This window comes from Sinocyclocheilus rhinocerous, unplaced genomic scaffold, assembly GCF_001515625.1.
Source record: "Sinocyclocheilus rhinocerous isolate Xijiao unplaced genomic scaffold, SAMN03320098_v1.1 scaffold489, whole genome shotgun sequence".
Classification (NCBI taxonomy): Eukaryota; Metazoa; Chordata; class Actinopteri; order Cypriniformes; family Cyprinidae; genus Sinocyclocheilus; species Sinocyclocheilus rhinocerous.
Window position 1 is genome coordinate 320,399 of NW_015666177.1, and position 12,492 is coordinate 332,890.

Below are 12,492 nucleotides of genomic sequence, written 5' to 3' on the forward strand. Positions count from 1 at the left end.
GGTATATTTGTAGCAATAGCCAAAAATACATTGTATGGGTCAAAATGATTGATTTTTCTCTTATGCCAAAAATCATTAGGACATTAAGTAAAGATCATGTTCCATGAAGATATTTTGTAAATTTCCTACCGTAGATATATCCAAACTTAATTTTTGATTAGTAATATGCATTGCTAAGAACTTCATTTGGACAACTTTAAAGATGATTTTCTCAATATTTAGATTTTTTTGTACCCTCAAATTCCAGATTTTCAAATAGTTGTATCTCAGCCAGATATTGTCCAATCCTAACAAACCACACATCAACGGAAAGCCTATTTATTTATTCAGCTTTCAGATTATGTATAAATCTCAATTTCGGAAAAATTGACCCTTATGACTGGTTTTGTGGTCCAGGGTCACATATTTTAGTCTGGCATTATAGATTGGGAAAAGTTCAACAAGTGAATGTTTACAAGTTTATGTCACAGTAACACTAATATAAGTAAAAATAAATGCCTCATCAGAATGAGATTCATTGCTGGATTAAACCGCGTCACATCGCATTCTTCTTCTGAGGTAAATTCAAGGCTTATTCCGAACAGCGTGTCTTCTTCCAAAAACGAAAAGTAGCCGAGATGAACTTTATGAATCTTTCTTTGTTTACAGAGATGATGTGGGCGTTTACATATTCGCACATCTCAAGCGTGGTTTAGCGTGGAGGATTATATTATAGCGTGCAATGTGCGTGGACGTGATCACATTATAGGTGAGCTCAGACGGGAAAGACTGTACCTCGCGTTGGTTTCATACGGATTATTTTATCAGAGAATATTTGTTTTCGACATGACTGACTTCATGTAAAAATAGACACTTCAAGGTTTCTTTAGATATATGTCGCATGTCATTTTCGTTCATTTTAGTGACTCGTTTCAGGAAGATATTCACGGAGATTGAGAATGCAGAAAGCACACCCTATTTGTTTTCTTTATTTTACAAAACCATAAAAACAAGTTTTATTGATATTGGGTGTATACAAATAATACTTATGTAATTTTTCAGTCAATATTAAATGAATGAAAGAACTATAAGTTTCTTTTTGTAGTGTATTTTAATAATTTAATAAAGTTACTTTCAAGTTTACTTTACCGATTACTGCATTTAAAAAGTAATATAATCAAATTACAATTTTAAAGAAGTAATTAGTGATTTGTAGTGGATTACTTTTTTTTGAGTAACCCAACACTGCAAATGACACATTTTACTAATATTCACTATTAACCCTTTAAGCCTTGAACGCATTTTCAGTTTTTTTTCTGAATTTTTTTTTAATTTGGACATTCTCATGCTGAGAAACTGCTAATAAAAAAAAAAGTGTGTTCAAGGGAAAATTTACACATCTTTCTAATTTGACATGCAATATCTCATGAAGGAAGTAAGATAGGGGGATCATTTTTTGGGGTGATGTTCCTCTATCTGTGAGCTGTATCTGGATCTGAATTTTGTGGTGCACGCTTAAAGGGGTCATATGATGCTTTTTTAAAGGTAATTATTTTGTGTATTTGGTGTAACAGAATATGTTGACATGCTTTAAGTTACAGTATTTGGAACCAAGGTAACCTTTTTTGTTTAGCCTTTGTCGCCCCCTAATGTGCATTTTTAAAATCGTTCTTTCACTCATGATCAATGCATGGGATTATGTTGATCTTGGACTCATTTCAATCAGGAGCATCCACTGTAAGTAATGATGTGCCCTTTTCTACAATCTATGCATGTTTTATGAAGTTATAAACGAAAATGCCACGTGATATCTACATTTTATACCATCATTGGTTCTCACAGGTCAAGTGTGCATGTCTGAGCTGTTTTTAACGTGTGTAAGATGGTAGAAAATAAAATGCAAACAAAAAATGTACTTCTCAAGTTAAAATTAAACTGTAAGGAGTAAAAAGTATGAGTTTTTCTTCAGAAATGTAATCAAGTAAAAGTACAAGAAGTTTCAAAGTTTGAAATTGTACTTCAGTATAAAATACAAATCCCCAAAAACAGCCTTTAGTATATAATACTTTTGCACAATGAAAGATTATTATTAGCCTGTCTTGTTCATCTTATCTATCATATGTTGCCATTACCATTACTTTGCTATTCATTTAAAAGAAATGTCTTTTAATTTATACAGTAGACAACATTTGAAGTGGATCAAAAAAAGTTAATCAAAGTTGTCCTAAGACAAGAACGGGTATTGTTTTGGTTTTAGGACAACTTTGATGAAAGGTTTTGATCCAACTATAGTATATATTTATATATATATATATATAAATATATTACTTGTTTTTCATGAATGTATTTTACAACAATACAAAGAGCCATGTGTAGGCCTACCAGATTTAGTCCTACGCTTACTCGCTTTTATTTGTTACCCACTAAATAATGTTTGTTTTTTTTCACTAAAAGTTTAGGATTTTATAAAATTGTGCACTCATTATTTTTCTAGAGTAACTTTTGCTACTGAATTATTTATTAACCTAGTTTATTATAGTATTTTTGTCATAGATTATGATTATATATTTCTTTGTTTGTTATTTGTTCTTTATAATGAAGCTGTCGATATTTAGTAGACAAAAGACTGATGATCGACCTACACATTAAGGTATAGAAATTCTACACTGATTTTTTTTTAAAAACTGCGCTGGTATCAGATCAATATCGGTATCGGCAGATACTCAGAATTTTTGGTATCGGTTCTGAAAAAGTGGTATCGAGCCAGCCCTAGAAATCACTGACTAGCTTCTACCACTGGACTATGGATTAACTTGATAAACATTCGTGTTTGCGCACACGCAAGACAGACACGCTCTTCATTCATTTCACTTCGCAATAATAAAAATAACAGTGTCATCATGCAGATAATTCTTGTGTGTTTATTATAGTGTTCAAATGCTGATCTTATATAGGCCTAATATTTTTTTTGTTCATAATGAACTGGATTGCCAGTGAGCACGCTGCTTTTTGATGCTGCTTTTGATGAGTAACTGATGAAAAACTGGCTTATAGCACCAATGATAATAGCACCGTTTATTTTTCAACCTCACATAAAAATTATTAATGGAACAAAAACAAATTTTTGCAGTAATAATAAATACAACTTTTTCTTAAATAGAACCAAAGCACGATCATACATTATTAACGTCTTACTGTCATTATTAGCCCTTCATGGATTCAGTCTTACATGTATTCTGTAGCTTATTGTGAACACGGCAAAGCTAAACTGCACAAGCTTTGCATTTCTGCCCGAGCTCGACGTGTCCCTATTCACGGAGACCGAGACGGAAATCCAAGCGCATCCTGTTTGTTTTCTCTATTTTACAAAAGCACAACATTTTGTTGATATTGTGAGTGCACACAAAAATAAGGGTAGACCATTTATAGTTCCGAATGAAGTATTAGTCTTATCTGTATGAGCAAAAATGACGGTGTAGGCTACTTCAAGTTGTTTCCACTGTTATAAAGAACAAAATGAAGTGATCGCGCTGGCGCCTCCATGCATTAAGCGCGCTTCAGCTTCCACTCTCCGCACAAACGCTTAGATATATGCCTAACAGCGCACTTTTATCTAGGTTAAAGCTGCAGTCCGTAACTTTTTTGTGTTCAAAATTTACAAAATTTCTATAATAAGCGAGTACACCATGAATCCATTTTCCAAACTGTGTTTTTGGCTTGTCCTGAATCACTACGGTACACCTATAATAAGTGTTTATATTCGGACTATTTAGACTGGTTTCGGGTAGGTACTGCTGCAGTGTAGCCCAGTACCTGTGTGATTCGTCATAGACATAAACAGAGAGAAGTAGCTCCGGCTACGATATTCGGCTACAACCGCAAGATGCATGCAGTTGTTTGTTAACCGCTACAGGGCTCTACAGTGCGACCATTTCAGTCGCATTTGCGACTGAAAACTACTGCGTGCGACTATAAACATTTTTTTAGGAGCACCAGTGCGACTGACCCGATCTTGTTCTTATTCTGTCGTTTTAATTACTACTACTTTAATTTTATTTTTAAAAAGCGTATAAAATATAATTTTTTTAAGAATTTGACAAAAGATGACATACTTTTAATAAAGTTAGAGGAGTCAAATATCACCTCGTAATGGGAAGGCTACTTTTTGATAACATTTTGGATAATTGTTTAGAAGGTGCTCCTAAAATTTTGAACGTGCTCCTAAAAAGAAAAGTAAGCGTAGATAGAGCCCTGCGCTAGAGCGCCAAAAGTTGCGGACTGCAGCTTTAAATGTTTAAACTAACATTGTAATATGCTTTAAGTGTTCTATATCTACAGATTTTATTTTAAGCAAGTTGTGATGATTTGAGAAGGCTAAATTGATCAAACGTGATCAACTCAGCTGTCTGCCACTATCCGCTTGGTCGTCACTAAAAAAAAATTGTTTTGTTGTTTCACAGAACTAAGATATGCTTTAGATGTAGTAACAGAGCAGTTTTAAGTGTCATTGGTTATCTGAAGCTGGTGTGATGCTTGCATGTACCTGTACTCATGTCATTTCTACATTTGTTTGCTCATTTGCATTATTTTGCTAGGCCTTAGCTATGATAAAGACACATCCATTTAATGCCTGTGTTGCATAGCATGTTTGTTATTTTGAGGGTGGAGCAATAAATGGAGTGGCATGTTTTTGTAGTAGTGTGTTTGTTTTGGATCAATTTCAAACATTAAGAGAACTTCTCATAAATCACTTACATTAAGTTTCAAGCCTCTTAGGGCACCGTGATAAGTCTTTGTACGCACATGCATCGAGTAAGCTAAGGATTGTTTAATTATTAGTAATTCCTTTTGTTGAAGCATAGCCAAACATCCTGATCAAGTATGCACTGCTATGGGAATTGTCATATTTCTGTGCCTTCAAGGAACATACGAAAATAAAAATTCTGTCACCATTTATTCACCCTCACATGGTTCAAAACATGACTCTCTTTTACAGAACACAAACAAAGATGTTTTGAGAAATGTCTATGACATTTTTGGGTGAACCATTCCTTAAACCAGAACTGGTAGACAGAATCACTTTGAAGGACATAATTTATATAGATGAACACTTCTGAAATCCAAAATCTGCATTCTTAGCAGTTTGGAGATATTGAACGGGGCTCGACATTAACGCTTGTCGGATTTTGTGAAGGGGCAAGTGAAAGAGAATTTTACTTGCCCGACCGGAGAAGTAAACTGATTAAAATTTTAATAACAAACAATAACTAGGGCAGCACCGAAACTTTGGTGAGAACGATTCTGATTTTATTACTTTCAGTGTAACCGGTGACTAATAATGAATAATGTATTGACAGTATCAAGGTCGTGTCGGTTGAGGCTCGTGCAGCCTGTCTGACTCACGGAGAAATCAAAACTATAAGCGCAACAGCACACACGAAGAAACAAACATGAACAAACATACTGCGATACAAAAAAGATAAATATTCTATATAACATATGCAACAACCAAGAGTGATGTTTTCCCGACTTTCAGCATGATTGCAAATGTGATATTGATTTGATACAACTTTAGTTCAATAAACAAAGAATATTAACTGACTTACATTTTACACACATTATTGATAGTTTTTGCTCCATTTCGCTAACGAAAATAGTTCTAAGCAAAGCCACAGCAGAACAGCATCTTCGAGCAACACACAACAGTTTTTCGTTACTGAATGATTCAGCATTTTTGAACGAGTCAATAATTCAAAGAGCCATTCATAAAGACAGTCACTTGCTTCATTTATTGAATGAATCAGCCATTTGAATGAATCGGTTGAATCAATGTTGCAATTCTTGCTGCCATGTTGTGGAGGCGCTGTGTGTTTCGTTGTGAAAGCGAAACTACTTTTGTTTGGTCTTCCAAAAGAGGACAAGACTAGAAGTCAGCGGTAAGTTGTATTTACAACACTGTTCCAGAACAGTTCAACCCAAATATTCAGATGTGTGCAGCGCATTTTTATAGAGGATGAGGACTGTTTCCTGAACCAGTAGCCTAATGCAGTAACAACCATATACTGTCTTATTATTCTACATTAATTTATTGATCAAATTTAAGAATTTGACGTAAATGGTGACATATTCATTTAATCAGCTTAGGAAAATATTGTTCTTCATAAAGTTAAAAAGTGTAACAGCAATCAATTTAAGGCAAATATCACAAATATGCTGATTAAAGTAATACCTGATAGAGCACTGATGAGACTATTGCTTTAGAATAAATTACATTTGCGCCAAAGAAAAAAGAACCCCGGGCAAGTAACTTTTTTTACTCAGACAAGTACATAATGTCTTGCCCTGTTGAGCTTCAAAGTTTTTGCATTTCATTTGACTTTGTAGTTTGAAGCTTTTTGTTTTCTAAAACAAGTCCCAAAATGTACAGCATGAAGAGAAAAACATCACAATGTAAATAAATTGTCACTGAATAAGAATATGTGAATAACTCAATTTTGACACAAATGCCAGATTGCACTTTCTACTTTTAACCAAAGTTATTATCTACGAGCAAATTTCAATAGTTTCACATGTTAGGATGAGATTGATCTAAATTTCATAAGCTCTTAAGGATGTTGTTAATATCCTTCCTGGAGTTTCCTTCAGCTTTTCCTGGAGACTTCTGTTATGACCTCTATGATCCTGTTACAGAAAAACGTATTTAGTGATTTAAGATAAAATGTAAGTTAATGCAGACTGTTAAATTATAACAATAAACAAAATGATGCTGAATAGTGTTGTGATGGACACACCTCTCTGCTTCAACTCCACGTGCACAAAGACAAGCAAATACATACATGTGTGACGAGGCGATATGGAAATGTGTGAAACTCTCTTCCTTGTCCCAGTCAAAACAGGTTGCCCTGAAATGCTCAGCTACACTTTTGAGTGCATGTAAATCCATCTTACAATGATCTTCATCCAAATCATCATGTTTAAAATCAAAGTGCTGACTGATAGCTTCAACTGTTCCTTCAATTTTACCTTTAGCCTGGAAGATAATGATTCATGTATGAACACAAACACATTCTGATAAATAAATAATATTGTTACCAAAACATCATTTTATTTAACATTATAGGATATTCAAGCTGCACGATTTGATGTCATAACTGTATTTTCAAACACTATCATGGCATGAGCAGAAATGTACGTTAAACAAGCCATTTATAGATTTTTCTCCTCCCGGGCTGTCGAATATGAAGAAAACAAATATAGATACTTGGCTTTTCTGTCTCAATGAAGCAAACATGTGCATGTGTGTTGTCTGTCTTTCTCTTTCTCTCTCTCGATATCTGATAACTGCATATACAGGCTGAAGCAACGGCTTGAGATAAGATGCATGAGAAATTAGTCCTACCAACACAACCATTTCAGGACAAATACCTTACAAATGTCTTGAGATAAAACATCTGAACAACATCTTGTGGTGTGGTAACCGTGGTATAAGCGCAATAATAGAAGACGGTCTGTTGAATTCTTTGGCTGCATGTTTCCAAGAATTCAACAGCCCACCGTCAATTATTCCTTACTTAAAACATTGTTGAAATGTTTCAATAAACAAACACTAACTCAGCTATGGGGCTATAGACAGTTTCGTCGGACGCAGGGGACGTCTACCTATAGGGATGTGACACCTGTCTAAGCATTCATATATAAGGTCCCTCAGTATTATCAGCAGTTTTCGCGTTGCTCAATAGCTAATTACCCTTCTCCATCCCCAGCTCCTCCTCTGTCAGTCAGGATTCAGCCTTCTGATTCCCCTTTGAATCAGACTAATTTCTAAAATGTTAACATTTTTTTTGCTTGTTATCAGAAATAATCTCTACTCTACAGGGACTCTGTTGTTATTGATTCTTTGCGGAAGTCTACCGGAAGTAAAGTTTGGGCCTAACGTTTGTTTATGTTGTTGCCATTGAAACCGTCTATTGGTTTGATATTTTTGCGACTGCAGGAAATCTTGTAGGTGACCTTCCAAAACTTTAGTTAGTTATCAATAAAGGGTTTTTAAGGATTTTTGTCATCCATTAACACTACTGTAGAACATCTGCGCTTGACATATTGGTTACATATATGATGTACTGTATTACATAGACATCAAACCTGACGAAGAGCTTCATGTTTTCTTTTCAGACGTTGTCTCCTGCCTGCATGAATTTCTGTTTTAATTCGGTGTTCCAAGATTTTGAATGGCACTTCATGGTTAGAGGTCAAATGAGTTAACGCAAACCCCTGAGCTCTTGTCTCGTCCCGAACTCTTCGAGGGGTGTTATTCACAAACTCACTGATTGGATGTTCACCCATTTTCTAAAGAAAAGTCAAAACAAAAACACTAGAAACTTTAAAATACAATACTGATGGAATCCAAATATGAATGTCTTCCCATTAAACCTTGTATTGGTGACAATTACGAGAATTGAATTTAGTGTTTTATTTATTAATTTATGCTGTGTAAAGTATTTTTTACCATGTCCCCAAAACGCCAGGAGTGAGACATCCTCATCTTTTCCTGAAGAGAACTAAACTGATCCCGGAATGTTTTATTATCAAGGTCATTCTGAGAAATAAAATGTTTTTTATTTATAGTCTTATTTGTTAGCATAATTCTATATTTGACTCAAATCACACTAAGACAAACCGCTTCCATGTAGTACATCCAAAGAGCTGAGAATTCATCAGAGAGAAAGGTCTTCCTCTCAAAGTCAAAATAACAGGCATAACTGTTCTCATCTGCTCTCGCTGCAGTCACAGCATACACTAGAAAACACAGTGTGTGTATGTATATATATAAAATATATAATTTCATTATAGTTTAATATAATTCCCCTTCTTACCATGAACGTTGTTGGGAAGTTTGGTGAACATCGATCCGGAATGACAGGATTCCATGTATATCACCATCTGAACCACATTAAAAAAAAAGCATTGGAGAGGTATTTAGAGGTGTAATAAAACCTTAAAAGCTCATTTGGAAGTAAACAATCTATTACTTTGCATTTTGCAATTTACAAATTTGAACTTTCTGTAGTATTTAAATTTATTACAACTTCTACTTTGCTACATTTTAATGCCTTTTACTCCACATAAGCATCTCTCATTACTATGATTTTTTTTTTTTAGCTTGTTTTATTATTTTGCAAAAAGAGAACAGTGCGCATGCCAGAGCTGGAAATTAATGAGGGATTGCATTGTCTGTTGAAACATTTCAACAAATTGCAAACATTTCTTTTAAGTGCATTACTTAACTGGCTGATCAGGGGCAGAAGACGTTTGTTAAAATTTACAACAATGTGATTGTGTAGACACAATGTAAAAGTTTTATGCATACTTTTTACATATATATATATATATATATATATATATATATACAGTGGTGTGAAAAAGTGTTGGCCCCCTTCCTGATTTCTTATTTTTTTGCATGTTTGTCACACTTTAATGTTTCAGATCATCAAACAAATTTAAATATTAGTAAAAGATAACACAACATTGTGACAAACATGCAAAAAATAAGAAATCAGGAAGGGGGCCAACACTTTTTCACACCACTGTATATATATATATACCAAGCCTTGCTAAGTGTTTTTTTTTCCTTTTAGTGTGAATATGTTAGCCTTAAGGATATCTATAAATTAGTGTGCTCCAAAACATTGGCAAATTTTACATGTACAAGCTCTTAAGTCTGATAAAAAAAAAAACGTGTCCACGTTCACAGCAGCAGAATACGGTTGTCAGTCCTGTATTTGAGTCCTTAATACGGTTACGTTCACACACAGTTCGGTTATTTACGGGTATGACAACCACATTCTGTAACCGAACTCACACCCGTACATTTTCAGGACTCGCAACCGCATTCTCGGAAAACACTCGCTGTATGAACGGAACAGGACTGGACAACTAGTGTCTGTCACGTCATACAGTGATAGAAAACACACGTCAGAAAGTGAACGTGTGAACGGGACGGGACATTTCGAGACTCACACCTGTAAGTAAATGCGGTTGTCAATCCCAAAAGCTGACACTTATTGTTTCAGAAGAGATCTCAACAACGTCTCAAACGGAGCTCAGATTTGTCAAATCTTCAATTATTCACTCATCTCTGGATGAACTCAAACATTGTTCAAATCAGGGCTCTGAACCGGTTCAAGGAACGAAAACGAAAAACTGGAAACAAACAAAATTTTGACAGAAACAAACGAAATCATATAGTTCCGAACAGAATAGAAAATTTTAAATGGGCATTAACTGGTTAATAACGTTATGTTATCGTTCCTTTTAATATTTGAAATTTGCTGTCAACCAATCACGAATTCCAGTAGTACGCCTAGGCAAATGTGAGGTGACGCATCCAATAAGTGAAATGCCCGCCCGTGCTCAACTGTGAACTCATCAAAGGTAAGTCACAATGGCAATGCACCGGCGTTAGAGTTTATCCGAGGATAGTGTAAGATGGATTCAACAGATCACACGCACATGCAGCACTTCTGTGAACGGAGAAAACAGAATAAAACTATAGGCTTACATAAAAAGGAATATATAGGCATATACACAAAATATATTTCATTTAAATCATGTGAAGGGTCATGTATCTTTCAGACTTGTTCAGTACTCTGTACAGTAGTCAAGTAACTTGTTCAAAGAGCAAAATATACTACAAAACGAAATCTAAAACACAGTGGTGGGTCAGTTTTGATTAAAATGGTAAATGTTAATTTCTTTCAATGCTGCAAATATGCCGAGCCATCATTATCGTTCAACAACTGGTTCTTTTCATTCACGAACAGTTGGATCTACTGAACGAATACGCCCATCACTGTAGTCGCTGTTTTGAGTCTGAACGAGAGAGAGAGATCTCGGTCGTGAACGAATTGAACAACTTGTACATGTTGTTCGTAGGTCGGTCATTAGCATGTGAGCCAATCTCGTTCAGCAATCAGCAGAAAGTGGATGCAAAGCGCAGTAATACAGGAGATAACTCCACGACACGTTTAAAATAATCCTATATTTATGTATGTGTAAATGTCTGTCTAAACAATTAAAATGCCAATTATGCAAGAAAACCTTGTGTTTTGGTCAGCTGAACCACGTATTTACATGTTATTTATTTAATGATTAGATTAGGCACACGCTTTAATAAAGCCAAATCAGTTTTTTGTAACAAATACGTTCGTTGACAATACATAATGCATACTCTTTTTCGCCACCTGCTGGCGTATTTATGTAATATGAAGAAATGGTCACTGAACGAATCAGTGAACGAATCTGAACAAATCATTTTAGTGAATGAACTGAAAATGAACAAATCTCTTGAAAGAATCAAAATTTCCCAAAACCTGCATTTGCTTTTCCAGCAAAAGAGGCAGAGGTTGCTGAATTATACATGAAGAAATTATCCAATCATATTAAAGAATTGATGCAAAGATGTTTCCTTTCGATCGAAACTTAGGGCGGAGAGGTGGAGTGTGTGCATCTGTCTAACTGGGTCTACCTCCTGCAGAAGCCCTTCTGTGTTGAATGACCTTCTTGTAAGAATAAAAGATCCAAAACAACTTTCTGTGTTGGTTTCAGCCTCACCTTAAATAGGTTCAATATAGTTTTTCCACATTTGGCTTGTGTAGCCTAGTGTAGTTTTTAAAGTATTCTAATAACGTTGATAATCATGATTGCAATATTAAGAGCAATAATCAACAACAATGACTTTTGTTTGAATTTTGCAGCCCTCTGTAATGAGTGTCTGTTTTTATATTTATAACATCTGATAGGCTTACTTCTGATAAATATTGCCCTTTAATGGAAAAGATCATTTATGACCTGTGCACACGTGCAGTAAAAAATGCATGGCTCGCTTCTTAAAGATGAATAAATTCAAATTCAGAGTTGTCTTTAAATCATAGTATACTTTTACTTTTGGATACTCAAGTAGAAAGTACCTGGTTTACTTAATTACAAAATAAATATTTAAATATAGCTGCAAGCAGCGATTACCGGGGTTCAAGCACTTTAAGGCCTTTAAGGTGGCATGCTTTTAGGGTCTAGGCCAAACTGAATGTATGGCTGACAGTAAAACACAACCAGTATGGAGAATAGGCTCACAGACACACACACACACACACACACACACACATTTTGTTGCAGATATAGATATTTGAAATAAATGATAGGTGACACAATACTTATTGCAAGTGTTCTCTTTTTAAGAGTTTATATGTCATTTTCAGGTTTCACTGTAATCATAATCTGGCATAATTGTAAAAACAGATATGTCTGTATGAACAAAATGGTAAACTTTGACTAAATTTGATTTTAAATGTTATAACAGTGATTTTATAATATCTAAGCATGAATCCATAAGCAAACCTATGAACAGTACTGTTTTAGTGCATTTAATGAGCTCATTAGTTGTCTTCCGCTGCCATATAGTGGTTATAATTGCAATTTCTCATACAACACTGTGTTTTTAACCTTTATAACTATTAT

General features: G+C 34.7%; 1 protein-coding gene across 1 annotated transcript in view; it reads right to left on the reverse strand.

Annotated features, from left to right (window-relative positions):
- Nucleotides 1-6,412: 6,412 nt before the first annotated feature.
- LOC107732001 (legumain-like) overlaps nt 6,413-12,492 on the reverse strand; it is a 12,641-nt gene continuing 6,561 nt past the window's right edge. Inside the window, exons 8-13 of the mRNA XM_016543224.1 lie at nt 8,853-8,919; nt 8,657-8,775; nt 8,486-8,575; nt 8,122-8,325; nt 6,771-7,009; nt 6,413-6,660 (exon numbers count right to left, since the gene is read on the reverse strand). Coding sequence (XP_016398710.1) covers nt 6,621-6,660; nt 6,771-7,009; nt 8,122-8,325; nt 8,486-8,575; nt 8,657-8,775; nt 8,853-8,919 — 759 coding nt within the window. The 3' untranslated portion in view covers nt 6,413-6,620. The remainder of the gene's footprint in view (nt 6,661-6,770; nt 7,010-8,121; nt 8,326-8,485; nt 8,576-8,656; nt 8,776-8,852; nt 8,920-12,492) is intronic.